Source organism: Phodopus roborovskii, unplaced genomic scaffold (genome assembly GCF_943737965.1).
Source record: "Phodopus roborovskii unplaced genomic scaffold, PHOROB, whole genome shotgun sequence".
Taxonomy (NCBI): Eukaryota; Metazoa; Chordata; class Mammalia; order Rodentia; family Cricetidae; genus Phodopus; species Phodopus roborovskii.
This window is the reverse complement of record NW_026125546.1, coordinates 1,563,613-1,579,501: the sequence shown is the minus strand read 5'-3', so window position 1 is coordinate 1,579,501 and position 15,889 is coordinate 1,563,613. Positions and strand designations below refer to the sequence as shown.

Below are 15,889 nucleotides of genomic sequence, written 5' to 3'. Positions count from 1 at the left end.
GTTAGAAGAAAGTGGAAATAAGTAATGTCTCAGAATAAGGGTAAGAAAACATCCTGTGAATCAGGAAGTCCAGAGCTGTGTGAACGTGAGGACAGAAAGAATTACTCATTCTCCCAGGCCTGTGAGAAGCGTGACTTCTCTTCCCACTTTCTAATCTGACAAACTCGAGTTAGTTTTGGAGTTGGGAGGACTCACAGACAATGTTGTGCATACATTCTGTAACTTCCTAAGATCGCTAATGGGGGGACATGGTGTTTAGTCCCAGTGGTTTTAATAGGTCTTCATAGCTTCTCTCAGAAGGACACTCAGAGAAGTAAGGGCTTCTCACACAGAAAACAGTGCACAGTAGGCTGCCAGAAACCCCACTCATGGGAAACTGAAAGAAAAAATGGATTTGCATCATTTGTATGTGTGTGGGGGGGGGATCCCCTGGAACTGGAGTCACAGGCATTTGTGATACCATCTGACATGGGTCCTGGGATTTGAACTTGAGTCCCCTCAAGAGCAATGCATGCTCTTAATTGCTAAGCCATCCCTTCAGTTCTCCTGTTACTTACCGAGACATGATGTCTCACTGAACCTGGAGCTGATTGTTTCTGTCTACACTGGCTAGCCATTGAGTCTCAGGATCTACCTGTCTCCACCCCAACAGTCAAAGGTTACAGATGTGCATCACTTTGGTGAAGGGTGCTGGCTTTGGAGCTTGTTGTCAGTTCAGTAGACTACTATCACAGGCCACCTCCCTTGGCTAGGGAACCCTATCAATCTATCTATTAGAGGAAATAGCTTAAGTGTGTTCCAATAATTCCTCCTTTTCTATTCATCTCCTCACCCCCCAAGAGGAGGGGATCTTTTTGACCATTGAAAACTCCCATCTTGGGGGATAAGAGATGGTCAGAGGTCAAGAGCACTGGCTTCTCTTCCAGAGGATCTAGTTTGATTCCCAGCATCCTCATGGTGTCTTGCAACTGTCTGTAACTCCTGTTTCAAGAGATTCCAACACTCTCCTCTGCCCTCTTTGGAAATCAGGCACGCATGTGCTTCACAGATACACATGCAGGCAAAAACAAAAAATAAATGAAAATGAAAATATTCCTAGTTTGGGGCATTGAGGAGATGACCAGAGGATAAAGGAATTGATGAACAATCACGAGACTTGAGCTCAGGCCTCCAGCACACATGCCAAAAGCTTTAGAGATGCTTTCTTCACAAGAGTGGCAGTGAGACAAGACTCAGCATGATGCGCATCACACATCCTCATGCAAGACATCGATTAACAAGCTGTACATGATGGCACATGCCCTTAACCCCAGCCCTTGGGAGGCTGAGGCAGGTGGATCTATATGAGTTCAAGGCCAGCCTTGTCTGCACAACCAGGACTACATTAAAGAGGCCCTGTCTCAAAAAATAAAGAAAAATAAACCTTATTTTTATCCCAGTCTTGAACACATTTTTCTTTGCTTTGCTCATATTTTAAATGTTGGTCCTTGTTATTTATGCATAGCCTACTTAGTAAAGACTTAATTAAAAGAAAAAACTAACACAGAATTTAATTTAAATTGCAATGCTTATGGGAAAGCTAGCTTTTAACTCTAAAACCTTAATCAAAAGTCTAATATCTATGACAGTTTACTCTAATGGCCAAGCAATTAACCAGAGAAAAAAAATTAAAACAAGCAAAAAAAAACTGCATTGCAAACTAAACTGAGAAGTGCCAAACTAATATTACACAATTTAACAGTGAAAGCATTAACAACTTATTCTTAACTAATGATATAACACATGAAAAAAAAAATTACATTAAATGAGAGGAATATATGTGTTGAGTTCACTTATTCATTCAACAAACACCAAATATAATAGTTTACTTCTCTACTGGTGTGATAAAACCTCATTTCCAAAAGCAACCTGGAGAGGGAAGGATTTCTTTGGTTTGAAAATTACAGTCCATCATTAGGAAAGCTATGTCATCAGCTCACGGAGGAACCTGAAAGCAGGAACTGAAGCAGGGACCATGGTGCTTACTGGCTTTCTTACATAGCTTAGACACACCTATGTAGGGATGGCATCATCCACAGTGGTCTCGGTGCTCCCACATCAATTAGCAACTAAGAAAATGCCCCCTCAGGTGGATCTAATGGAAAAATTCCCTCAACTGAGGATCCTTTTTCCTGGATGACTCTAGTTTGTGTCCAGTTGACAGAAATTAAACAATACAACTGGCTCCTTGTCAACCCACACACAAGTACATCACTGTAAATCGTAGCCTTTCCTTTGTTCTCAAGAGCTCATGTTAATAACAAAATATAAAACAGCCTCAAAGTTTAAAATTTCCAATCTTCATAGTTTGTAACAATTCCAATGTGCACATTCTCTTTAGAATCTAAAATCTTTTATCTGTGGGCTCCTCTAAAATCCAAAGTAAATTACACACGTTTTTTTTTTTTTAAAAAAAAAATATTATTATCAGAAGGACTAGAGCACAGTTGCAATCAGATCACAGCAAAAGCCAAGTTCAGCAGTGTCATTCAAATCTTGCAGATCAGTGTGTGGCATTTGTAATTCACTCATGCTTTGGAACTCCGAAGGACCTGGGCAGCCCTCTTCTGTAGCTCTGCTATGCATAGCACACACAGATTGTCTCTTAGGCTCAGGCCAGCTCCACTCCACATCTGTCATTTTCTTTGGTATTCACCCCACTGTCCTGTCTTCTCCAATATGTAAGGGCCTCTACTGTAAATGAGGTTTCATCTTCACCAATGGTCTCTCCAGGCCTTTTCAGGAACTCCAACTCTGCCATTTAGCACCAAGCCTTGTCTTCTTCCATGATCCTTTGATCCTGAGGCTTCCACAGAAACTGAGTCTGTACTTTTACCAATAGCTTCCTCACCTCAGGAACTCCAACCCTGCCACATGATGCCAGACCTCAGCTTCTCCCCATGACCCCTTCAATTCTTAATGCCTCTGCTGCAAGGGTCTGTAGTGGTATTCATGTATCAAGTTGACAAGGGATCAATTGTGCTGGTTTAATTTTTGTCAACTTGATACAAACTAGAGTCACATACGCAAAGAAACTTCAAATAGGGGATTGCCTCCACCAGATTGGACTGCGGGCATGTCTGTGGGGTGTTTTCTTCTTGATCAATTATTGATATGAGTGGGTCCTGCCCCTATGAGTGGTGCCAACACTGGTCATGCGGTCCTAAGTTGTATAAGAAAGCACTCTGAGCAAGACACGGAGATCAAGCCAGTAAGCAGCTTTTCCTCCATGGCCTCTGCATCAGCTCCTGAGCTTACACCATGCATGGCTTCCCTCAGTGATGGACTGTATGTAACCTGTAAGCTGAAATACCCCACCACCACCACCACCACCACCACTACCAAGTTTCTCCAGTAATGGCATTTTATCACAGCAACAGAATACCCGGTAGGTAAAAGTAACTGTGCTGGAGTCAGGGTCAGCAGACAGACCCACTCCTGGCCTTGGGGAGTAAATGGTCTTTTATGATAGTTACAACTGATTTCAGTGACTTTTAGATTGAGGTGCAACAATAAGTTGTACTACATTTTAACAGTTGTGAGTTAAATGTTGTCCCAGGTATTAATCACCCAATGCACGCTTGCTAGGGTTGACCAGAAGTGGATTTGAGTCCCATAACTGCTACCCCTGCCCCTTTCTGGAAGCCTGCATGTAATCCAGCCTCTGGAGCACTGGCTTACACTGAACAGTGTGGAGAGAGGCAAACTGAACAGAACCAACACCAGTCCCCCTTCCTTCCTCCTCTGCATTTCTATAACATGTCGGCCGAGGTGAAAGCAAGAGTATCGGCATTCCACGTAACTCTTGACTCCAAGCCCTGAGCTAGAGCTCATGGACACACAGTTAGGTGATTTCAAAACCATCGATCCAAGGCTTAATCACCACAAGCTGCAGTGACATTCCATACCATTAGTATGCTCTCAGGTCCTTCAGCTAAATGGAAATGAAGGAAGGTGGCTATTAGCCAGAGACGAGAAATAGCAGGCACTTGGACTAGAAGAATGATGCTGTCAATTTACTAGGCACTACAAACTACCATTTTACAAAAACACATATCTGCAAATGGCTATGTATCAGCTTTATTTTCATGTTTTAGCATGCATTTTTATTGATTATTTGGAAGTTTCACATAATGCACCCAATTATATTCACTTCCCAGTCCTCCCAGGTCCACCCCCACCCCATGCTTATGACCTCCCCCAAAACTAATATAAGAGTTCATTTTTATTTTGTATTTTAATTTGTGTATGTGTTTGTTTAGATAAGATCTCATGTAGCCCAGACCCACCTCGAATTCCTGTAGCAGAGGATGACCCTGACCTCCCTATCCTCCTACCTTTAACTCCTTAGTCCTGAGATACAGTCTGAACCATCACAGTGGATTTTTATAGCAGTGGGAATTGAACCCAGAACCTTCTGCATGTTAGGCAAGCATCCTGTCAAATGAGCTACTACATCCTCAGACCTGTGTATCACCTTTTAAAGACAGAAAGGCTTTCATAAATAATCTCACTGTCTTTTGTAAAATCTATGAGCAGTGACTACAACCACAATAGACTTATTTGGCTTTTACCAAATATATGTATAATGCAGGAACATAATTAGTACAGTCTCATCAGTGAAAGCTTTATGGCTACATTAACAATGAAATAAAATATGACTGCTCATTATGTTTATAGTATTACTTCCCTTAATAAAATTAGAGGTAAGTGTGCTAATGCATAGTAAGAATTGGCCATTATCTTCAAACAGTGTCATCTATTTTACTTTTAACCTCAAAGCAATTAGAGTTCTACTTCAGAGAATACTTTTTATTGAAAGTGCTTCGAATAAACTTGCACACACAAAGAAATTTCCTGGAGACTCTTGGCCAATTTAATTTTTATGAATTAGTGTAGGTACCGGATAAGCACCACACTAGTGTAATTACACAGAGACATGGGCTAACAGTTCAGAGTTAGGTATCAGAGCTCAAATGCTACTTCAACCATCAGCACACATACATTACTATGACACCAAGAGTGGCACTAAGCCTGAGGTCACTGGAAATGAACAGGTAAAGAGGCAAAAGACAAGTGATTTCAGCAGAATCCTTCCCAATTTCCTTGCTACTTCTAAATAATTACAATTTTTACATGGTTGATTTTATTATTACTTATTATTATTATTATATTTGACACAACATTTTTGTACTGGGCTTTTCCTCACCTTATGATCTTCCTTTCCAATTAAATCACAAACTATCACAGTGTCACAAGAATCGCATGTTCTGACAACACTGTGAAAGTGTTGTAGCTACAAAACAGACAGACAAGAATCATAAAGGCATAACTGAGCTCAGAGAAACAGCAAAGATCTCAGGGATCAAAATTAGAGGAACACTCTGTAAGCTGCTGCTGTGGCCCAGAAAACCAGAGGATTCCCCACTCCCTGAGGCACTGGGCAGGTGTTAGGCATGGTTAAAGCAGTTAAATCACTATTAGAGTTAATGAGAACTTCTTTAAGTTCTTAAGCACTCCTGATGGTCATTTCCTTTAAATGAGCTTCAGGGCTGGGGCGGTCTGACTCTCTAATGAGCAAACGTTAGACTCCCTTGCTGCCCTGGCTTCCAGGAACAAAAGGACTGCCAATAAAGAGATCACCCTTACTATCCTTATGCCACCACAGCCATCATTTACGACCTCTTGGGAGAATCACACAGTGATCTCCATGGTTCTCAAAGACACAGCCTTGGCCAGGGCAATTTCAAATAGTTCGTGTCAGCCTATACAGACTTAGATGACCCTGTAGCCATTTCCATCTAGGCCACAAGGGGAGAGCAGATGGACTTCTGTGGACAACGCTAAAGAGGCAAAGGTGTGATTGGTGCAAGAAGCAAAAGCCTTCATTTACAGTCGAGGTATAGTGTAGCTGGATAAAGGATACATTACTAAGAAATTGTAAACAGGCTGCAAATATTTCAAAGGGCACAGTTGCTGGTGGTAGACAGTGGAATTAGCCTGTAATGCAGTTTTCCATCACTGTTAAGAACATATGGATCAAGATATCTCTTTCTTTTCTCTCCCTCTATGTCCGTCCCCTATCTCCACAATCCAGTTCCCCCATGTTCTCCTCCCCCTCCCTCTTTCTCTCCTCCTCCCCTTCTGCTTTCCACCCCTGCCATGATGCTCCCCATTTTCTCAGGAGACCTTGTCTATTTCCTCTCCCAGGGGGATCTGTGTATGTCTCTCTTAGGGTTCTCCTTGTTATCTACATTCTCTAGGGTCATGGACTATAGGCTGGTCATCCTTCGCTTTATATCTATTATTCACTTATGAGTGAGGACATACTGTGAAAGAGGAGGTTTCTTGATCGAGGGAGTCATTATGGGGATAGCGAGAAACCTGGCACTAAGGGAAATCACAGAAATCCACAAGGATGACCCCCACTAAGACCCTAAGCATTACCTAAACTGGCCTTCCCCTGTAATAAGATTGATGACTCTGAATTATCATCATAGAACCTTCATCCAGCAACTGATGGAATCAGATGCAGAGGTCCACAGCCAAGAACTGGGCCAAGCTCCCAGAGTCCAGTCGAAGAGAGGGAGGAGTGATAATATGAGCAAAGGAGGCAAGGCCACTTTGGGGATATCCACAGAAACAGCTGACCTGAGCTAGTGACAGCTGGGGAACCTGCATAGGAACCTGCATAGACCCTCTGAATGTGGGTGACAGCTGTGTGGCTTGGGCAGTCTGTGGGGCCACAGGCAGTGTGACTAGGATTTATCCATAGTGCTTGAACTGGCTTTTTGGAGCCCATTCTCTTTGGATGGATACCCTGCTCAGCCTAGATGTAGGGGAAGGGCCTTGGTCCTGCCCGAAAGAGATGTGCCGGACTTTGTTGCCTCCCCATGGGAAGCCTTACCCTCTCTGAGTAGTAGATGCGGAGTAGATGGGGAAAGGTGATGAGAATGAGAGGAGAGGAGGGAGTGGGAGCTGGGATTGATGTAAAATGAGAAAAGACTAAATTTAAAAAAATGTTAAATAGGAAAAAAAGACGATAAGGGTCACTGGGTAGTGGTGGGTACATACCTTTAATCCCAGCACTCGGTGCATCTGTGCGAGTTCAAGTCCGGCCTAGTCAACAGAGCAAGTTCTAGGACAGCAAAGGGCTACACAGGGTAACCCTTTCTCAAGACTCCTCCCACCCCAACCCCAAAAAGGAGAACATAAGAGCCAGGGAGAAGGCTTAATGGGTAAAGGGGATTGCTGCCATTAGACAAATGGAGTTCAATCCCTAGAACCCATGAAGAAAGTAGAGAACTGACTCTTACGTGTATCATGGCTCATGAGTGTCCACTCTACAACATGCATGCCTACACATACACAGAGAGAGACAGAGACACAGACACACATACACAGAGAGAGAGTCAGACAGACACACACAGAAAAAGAGAGAGAGTGAGAGAGAGAGAATAAAAGAGGAAGGAAGCTACTATCGTAAACTAAGAAACTATTAAAGATGTAGATAAAGCAAATAAATGTTAACTAAAAAAATACGGCAACAATGATAAATAATTTAGGTAGAACGAAATTATGTAGAACAATGTTAATAAGTGATAAATATCTAGACTCTACAAGAAGTAAAATTAGAGGACTATAGAGAGGACTACTATAGAGAGGACTATATAGAGGACTATAGAGGACTACTCTAGCAATTCGGGTCTCAACACCACACTGAGGCAGCTCACAACCACCTGCAACTCCAGCTCCAGAAGATCCAAGCCCCTCCTCAGGCCCTGTAGATCCCTGAAATCATAACACACACACAAACACATACACACACACACACACATCACAAACCCTCAGACAACATACTGCTGTTTCATTCACAGGTCCTGCAAAGAAGCATGTTTCTATTAGTGATTTCATGAAGCAATATGCACCCAGGGAGGCTAGCTGCTTTGGCTCCTGCCTTAGTGAATTAAGTACAGTTCTTTGCTGTGAATAAAGATTACTTGAGAAGTTATGAAGAACCTCATAACAGAAGAATCATGTTTTATTCATTTCCTCTTCAGATCTCTCTTGACAGAACCTTTTTTTCCTTTTCCAACAATAGCAAACTTCAAAGCTACATAAGGTGGGAGCTGTGAATAACACAGGCTTTATCTTTGTCCCATCACCAATCCTAACTTTAGAGCAGTCTCAGGCATTACATAATGAGAAGATCCTCGGTCGGGTCCCCTGTCAGCTCCCATTGTTCTCAGAGATTCAGTGATAACAGCAACCATGTATAGACAATGGACAACAATCTTGACCTGTCACCTCCTAGGAACCTTTGACACATGAGAACTCTTTTCTCTTTGTCAAGCTGATTAATCTTACAAGAGATTACAATAAGAGAAGACCAGTTGAAAAGATCACACAAAATACTTAATTAGGGTTTCTATTGCTGTGAAATGACACCATGACCACAGGCAACTTTACATATAGCCTATTTCAACCATGAAAAGAAATGTAGATTTGGTTCTGCTTTTATTAATGTACCTTTTTACCGTGAAATCTTACAGAGCAGAGTCACTTGGCCATGTGTCTTTACCAGAACAAACACATAGAATTATATTTTCCCATTTGTTGGCCACTTACAGGCTGTCCCGGTTCACCAACTCCAATCGGTCCTGGGGCCCCTGTTCTTCCTTCCTGGCCCCTTTCTCCCTGAGACAGGAAGAGTAGAATTAGATGGTGAGTTTTTAAATAAACAATAAGATGATACAAAATGTTCTGGCTATTTCAACAGGGATAAATAGCAAAATAACCAATACTTTTCATATTCCAGAAAAACAACAAAAAGTAATATTTGGAGGAGGTTAATTAGTTTCAATGTGAATTGAAGCAAACAAATCACCCTAACATGTTCACCAACGCTTGTGTAAATGCAACCCAGTATCTCCAGCCTTATAAATGATAGTGTAGCAACAGGATGTTTCTGAGATAGCCAAGATGAGATGTGCACTACTCCCTGCCACTATCCTAAAATGCCACCCGTTCCTTGTCTCCATGCTCTCCATTTCACCTCTCCTTAAACTGTTTCACATTGATTTCCTTCCAAAGAATCTTTCTCCAGCAACATAGCCACATAAGTTCTGCCTTCCCTGGAGTCTCTATGTTGTTATGGCTGAAATGCTGGCTAGGTGTGGTAGCACTTGACTGCCTGTTTTTTTTTTTTTTTTTTTTTTTTTTTTTTTGTTTTGTTTTTTTGTTTTTTTTTTTTTTTTCAGTTTAAATTAGAAAAAATTTTATTTATCAATCCCAGTTCCCTCTCCTTCACATCCTCCCATGCCCTCCACTGACCCCCATCTCATCCCTCTTCTGCTCCATAGAAAGGGTGAAGCCTTCCATGGGGGATCATCAAAGTCTGTCACATCATTTGCGGTGGGGCCAAGGCCCTACATGGTGTGTATAGGTCCTCTATGGGGAGTGGGCTCCCCAAATCCATTTATGCAACAAGTATAAATGCTCTTCCATTACCAGAGGCCCCATAGACTGCCCAGTCCTCCTAACTGACACCCACATTCAGGGGGCCTGGTTCCACCCTATGCTGATTTCCAAACTGTCAGTCTGGTGTCTATGAGCTCCCCCTTGTTCAGGTCATCTGTCTCTGTGGGTTTCCCCAGCCTGGTCTTGACCCCTTTGCTCATCACTCCTTCCTTTCTACAACTGGATTCCAAGAATTAGGCTCAGTGCTTAGCTGTGGGTATCTACTTCAGCTTCCATGAGCTACTGGATGAAGGCTCTAAGGTAGTCAGTCATCAACCTCATTATAAGGCAAGGGCATTTAAGATAGCCTCCACTATTGCTTAGATTCTTAGCTGGGGTCATCTTTGTATATCTCTGGACATTTCCCTAGTGCCAGATTTCTCTTTTTCCTAACTCCCTCTCCCATCCCCTCATGCTCCCAATTTGCTCAGGAGATCTTGTCCCTTTTCCCCTTCTCCAAGGGACCATGTATGTCCCTCTTAGGGTCCTCCTTGTTTCTTAGATTCTCTAGTGGTATGAATTGTAGGCTGGTAATTCTTTGCTCTATATCTAATATCCATATATGAGTGAGTACATAACATGTTTTTTTTTTTTTTCTGTGTCTGGGTTACCTCATTCAGGGTGATTTCTTCTAGTTCCATCCATTTGCCTGAGAATTTCAAGATTCCATTTTTTTTTTTTTTACTCTGAGTAATATTCCATTGTGTAAATGTACCATATTTTCTGTATCCATTCTTCAGCTGAGGGGCATCCAGATTGCTTCAAGGTTCTGGCTATTATAAGTAATTCTGCTGTGAACATAGTTGAACAGATGTCCTTGTATGAATGTGCATTCTTTGGGTATATGCCCAAGAGTGGAATCTCTAGATCTTGATGTAGACTGATTCCCATTTTCCTGAGGAACTGCCATACTGATTTCCAAAGTGGCTGTACAAGTTTGCACTCAGCAGTGGAGGAGTGTTCCCCTTTCTCCATATCCTCTTCATCATAAACTGTCGCTGGTGTTTTTTAATTTTAGCCATTCTGACAGGTGTAAGATGGTATCTCCGAGTTGTTTTGATTTTTATTTCCCTGACAGCTAAGTATGCTGAGAAATTTCTTAAGTGTCTTTCATCCATTTTAGATTCCTCTTTTGAGAATTCTCTATTTAATTCTGTACCCTGCTTTTTAATTGGATTGTTTTGTGTTTTGGTGACTAGCTTCTTGAGTTCTTTGTATATTTTGTTGATCAGCCCTCTGTCAGATGTAGGGTTGATGAAAATCTTTTCCCAGTCTGTGGGCTGCAGGTTGGTTTTGTCAACTGTGTCCTTTGCCTTACAGAAGCTTCCTATAGGACCTGAGGAGGTCCTCTTTATTAATTGTTGATCTCAGTGTCTGTGCTACTGGTATCATATTCAGAAAGTGGTCTCCTGTACCAATTAATTCAAGGGTACCTCCCACTTTCTCTTCTAAGAGGTACAGTGTGGCTGGATTTATATTGAGTTCTTTGATCCATTTGAACTTAAGTCTTGTACATGGTGATAGATATGGATCTATCTGCAATCTTCTACGTGCCAGCATTTAGTTATGCTAGCAACATTTGTGAAAGATGCTTTCTTTTTTAGCTTCTTGTCAAAAATCAGGAGTTCATAGGTGTGTGGGTTAATATCATGGTTTTCCATTGGTCTACCTGTCTACTTTTGTGCCCATACCAAGCTGTTTTCAGGGCTATAGCTCTATAGTGGAGCTTAAAGTTGGGGATGGTGATGCCTCCTGAAGTTCTTTTATTGTACAGGGTTGTTTTGGTTATCCTGGGTCTTTTGTTTTCCATATAAAATTGACTTTTATTCTTTCAATGTCCGTGAAGAATTGTGTTGGGATTTTGATGGGGATTGCATTGAATTTATAGATTGCTTTTGGCAAGATTGCCATTTTTGCTGTGTCAATCCTACCTGTCTATGAGCACGGGAGATCTTTTCATTTTCTGGTATCTTCTTTAATTTCTCTCTTTAAAGACTCTTGTTATATAGGTCTTTTACTTGTTTGGTAAGCATTACCCCCAAGATATTTTATGTTGTTTGTAGCTATTGTTAAGGGTGATGTTTCTGTGACTTCTTTCTCAGTCCCTTTACTGTCTGTATGTAGTAGGGCTACTGATTTTTTTTTTTTTTTTTTACTTAATTTTGTATCCTGCCACTTTGCTGAAGCACTTGACTCTAAGCCCTTTAAGCACAGTGAGTAGTACTGCTTCCTTTCAGGTCTGTATTAAAGTCTAATTGTCTGGACCACGAAGTTCACTTAAAATCAGTACATACCTCTGCTCTCTCATACGTTCTGACATGGAGCATCCCAGGATGATCTTCCCTACCTTTGTAGTTCCTTACAAATCTTCATTCCAGCATTTACTCACTCAGTGTGTTGGGCCTCTAGGTTCTGCTCATATAATGTGAGCAGGTGGTAGTTTACATATTAAGATGCTATACTTCCCACTAGAATTATTTGCACATTAGAGTTTAAAGCCCAGGAAAACCCAGCAGAACTACATGTGCATTGTGAAAGATGGGACATTTGGAGACAAGCAAAGTATTCATTCCAACCAAATCAAAACATATCTTGATTATTCTATCGTAACTATCCAAGACCATGATGCTGCAGTGTGCAAAGACCCAAAATGTATGTAACTGCCACAGAAAATGCAGAATGTGCACTCCACTTTCCCAGTCCAAATACTCATCTATGGACAAAGAAGCAAATATATTTACCTTAACACCTTGCTGTCCAATACCAGGGACTCCCGGGGGACCATAAGGACCAGGAGGACCTGGCTCACCCTAGAGTGAAAAAGAGTGGCATGTTAGGTCAGCTCAATAATATTTGTTGAGCAGTTCTTTCATGAGCAGGATTTTAATGAGAGCTCTGAGAAAAAACAGCAAAGCCTAGTACTCAGTCCCTGCCCTCAGTTGTTTATAGTTTTTAATACACATTTACATATATTTCAACTTATAATAAAAAATAAACATAATATTCCTTGACCCCTCTGGCTCCTATCATCATTCCTCCCTCTCTTCAGCAGGATTCCTTGAGCTCAGCCCAATGTCTGGCTATGAGTCTCTGAATCTGTTTCCATAAGTCACTGGATGAATTCTCTCTGGTGACAATTGAGGTAGTCACCAATCTGATAACGTGTCCACTACTGCTAGGAATCTTAGCTGGGGTCGTCCTTGTAAATTTGTATGAGTTCCCCCTGTTTTCCTTTCACTTCTACCTGACCCTGAAAGGTGCCCCACTTCCAGTCATCTAAGGATTTAGGGGCCAGAAAGGTCAAGGAACAAGAAAACTCACAGAAGCAACTAATCTGGCTCACAGGAGCTCATGGAGTCTGAATCAACTCCATGGGAGCCTGCATGGGACTGACCTAAACCCTCTACAGACATGCGACCGTTGTGTATCTTGGTCTATCTGTGGAACTTCTAACAATGGGAGCAGCAGCTGACCCTAGAGCTTTGTCTGGCTCAGGGGACTTGTATTCCTCATACTAGATGCCTTGTCCAACTTATATACAAGGGGGAAGTGCTTAATCCTACCGCAACTTGTCATGTATCTTAAATCATACATATACAAAACTTAAGTTCCTATTATATTGATTAATTTTAGTATGTTGTTGTAACGAGTAAAGTTTTTCTGTCCATGCTGGTCTTGTCCCACCGCCACGCCAGCCCCAAATAACACACTGAGACTCTGTATTTGATATAATGCTGTTGGCCAGTTATTTGTTTCTTATCGGCTAGCTCTGTCTTAAATATTAACCCATTTCTGTTAATCTATGTATTTCCACGTCGTCTCATCTTACTGGAGAGTGGGCTGGCATCCTGCTCTCTCCAGACTCTCCATCTTGACTCCTCCTTCCTACTTCCTCTTTCCTCCTCTCCTAGTCCCTTCTCTCTTGCTTTCCTATTGGCCAACAGTGCCTTATTCATTAACCAGTATGAGAAACATATTTACAGAATGACATCTCCCATCATGTTGTCTCCAAGTTTTTATATGCCCACTTGACACTTTAATTTATGCTAAGGGATAATTTTACCCACTCTCATATTTAAGGTCAGGCTTTATCCATGTAAGAGATTTCTCTTCAAGTTTACTAGAGGTGAAGCTAGACATACACCGAGACCAGACTTAAGTTATGGAAAACTCAAGTTAAAGAAAATAAAAGGGTGTTTTTTGTTTGTTTGTTTTTTGTTTTTTGGGTTTTTTTTTTTTTTGGCTAGGTTTGATTTTCTCCTAGAGACCTATAACTTTAGAGGGGACAGAGAAAAATCAAAGGAATATTTTACTGACATGGAACAACATGGCATTAGAGAAGCCTGTGGGCCGTGACCAACTGTAAAAATAAAATGAACAAGAAGAAAAGTCAACTTCCCAAAACACATGTCCAGATGCAAAATTAATTTAAACACAAGAAACCTTAGGGACCCTTTGGCATTTGGGTGATGGCATTCACAACTGTCTATTGCTCATGCTGTTAAGAAAATCCAGTCTGGCAGATAAATCAAGTGAAATTTCCTTTTGAAATTCTACAGTTGCTCCAGCTTTCTCCAAATGTTCTATATCAGGCAGCTAAAGTCCATTCTTATTTTACACATTCTGTCCATGGAATATCTCTCTTTTTCTTCATATCAGACATAAAAGTTCATACCAAATTTGAATCTGTTTTCTTAATCTTAAAATATAAGGCAGAGTTAGAATAGACTCAGCCTCCTGGAGACAACAACTTTTTTCTCTCTAAAGAACATTGCCTTGCAGGTTCTTACACTTTCTTTCTAGTTTGGAATGCCCATGTATGTTATATGAGTCCCATATGGGTAGCTGAGCCCATTGGTCCATAAAGGGACACCATATACCTGCTATGTGGGTGACCATGAAGTAAATACAGAGAAGTTTAAGACATGCTTCTCATTTATTTTTTAAATGTAACATGGACATTTTCTCTGAAAAAGGCAAATATTTGACAGATAATACAGTACAACCACCCACTCCCACCCCAAGGCAGCACCTCGGGAAAATACTAAACATGGGGCTGGGTATGTGTTTGGGTTTTATGGTTTTGTTTGTTTAATGTTCTATTACATTTGTTTGTTTGTTTGTTTGTTTACTGGGTGTATATGTGTGAGTTCCCATGCCATGGCACACAGATGGAGGTCAGAGGACATTTAAGACTTGGTTCCCACCTTCTACCATGTGAGTCTCGGGGACTGATATTAGATCACCAGTACTGGCAGCAAGCACCATTACCCACTCAACACTCTTGGTGCTTTTCATTATATTTTATTTATTTTAAGAAGATTAAAAGAAAAAAGACATCTGGAATGGAACTATTCCAAAGTCATAACAATTTTAGAAATTTGACTTTTTAGTCTCTGCTTTATTTTAATAATTAACAAATCTTCAATGTATATTGTACATGGTTTATGTCCAAACAGTCCTACAAAATAGCAAAGACATTCACTTAAAATACACATAACTAGTTTTTTCAAGATAAAATCTTCCTATTAATATTGGTGTAAGATAACCTACTCTATTAAAAAAAAAAAAAAAAAAACCTCCAGTTATCAAGAAAAAGGTAAATTACTCCATGACAAGATAAGGTTAAAAAAATTAAAACAGCCTTAATATTTTAAACATATTTATTTGGATAGCTTTTTAGCTAAATACTTTATTTTGGAAGATAATTAAAGAGGTTACTGTGTTAATAGTGTCCTCATTTCAATTTTTTGTTTGTTTTTGGAGACAGCCCTAGCTGTTCTGGAACTTGTTTGTTGACTAGGCTGGCCTCAAACTCACTGAGATCCAGCTGCCTCTGCCTACTGAGTGCTGGGATTAAAGGAGTGCACTACTACCACCCATCTTTCAAGTCAATTTTTAAGAAATTAACCTGTTGTATAGCTAATCTTTTTTAAAACATGTTCTTTAATTTTTGCTTCTTTAAATTTAAAAGACCAGTTTTAGAAAAATATTAAAATGCAATTATAACATAAAACCTTAAATTCACTTATTCTGTTTTGCTCCTTTAAATATAGTTTTGTTTCCTGATAGGTCAGAAGACACTTGCGCTAAACATTTTGGGAAATCAGAGTTACTGTGAGTGTGGAAGCTTTACCCTAGTCAGTGCTTATCTGTAAATTTGATACTGAAAATAAACTGCTGCTCAGGTTTCCAAGAAAGTTCCCTTTAACTACTGACAGAGAATTGGTTTGATAGTTACCATGACAAATGTGACCCAAGATCATCAAGAAGAGAATAAGCCATCCCACCCCTGAGCCCAGGACGTCCCTTGCCCTGCCTAGTTGGTACC

The 15,889-nt window shown here is 40.7% G+C and overlaps 1 protein-coding gene across 1 annotated transcript in view; it reads right to left on the bottom strand.

The window, feature by feature from the left end:
• Col28a1 (collagen type XXVIII alpha 1 chain) overlaps positions 1-15,889 on the bottom strand; it is a 166,872-nt gene that overhangs the window by 114,671 nt on the left and 36,312 nt on the right. Inside the window, exons 12-13 of the mRNA XM_051177129.1 lie at positions 12,300-12,368; positions 8,668-8,736 (exon numbers count right to left, since the gene is read on the bottom strand). Of these exons, the coding sequence (XP_051033086.1) occupies positions 8,668-8,736; positions 12,300-12,368 (138 nt within the window). The remainder of the gene's footprint in view (positions 1-8,667; positions 8,737-12,299; positions 12,369-15,889) is intronic.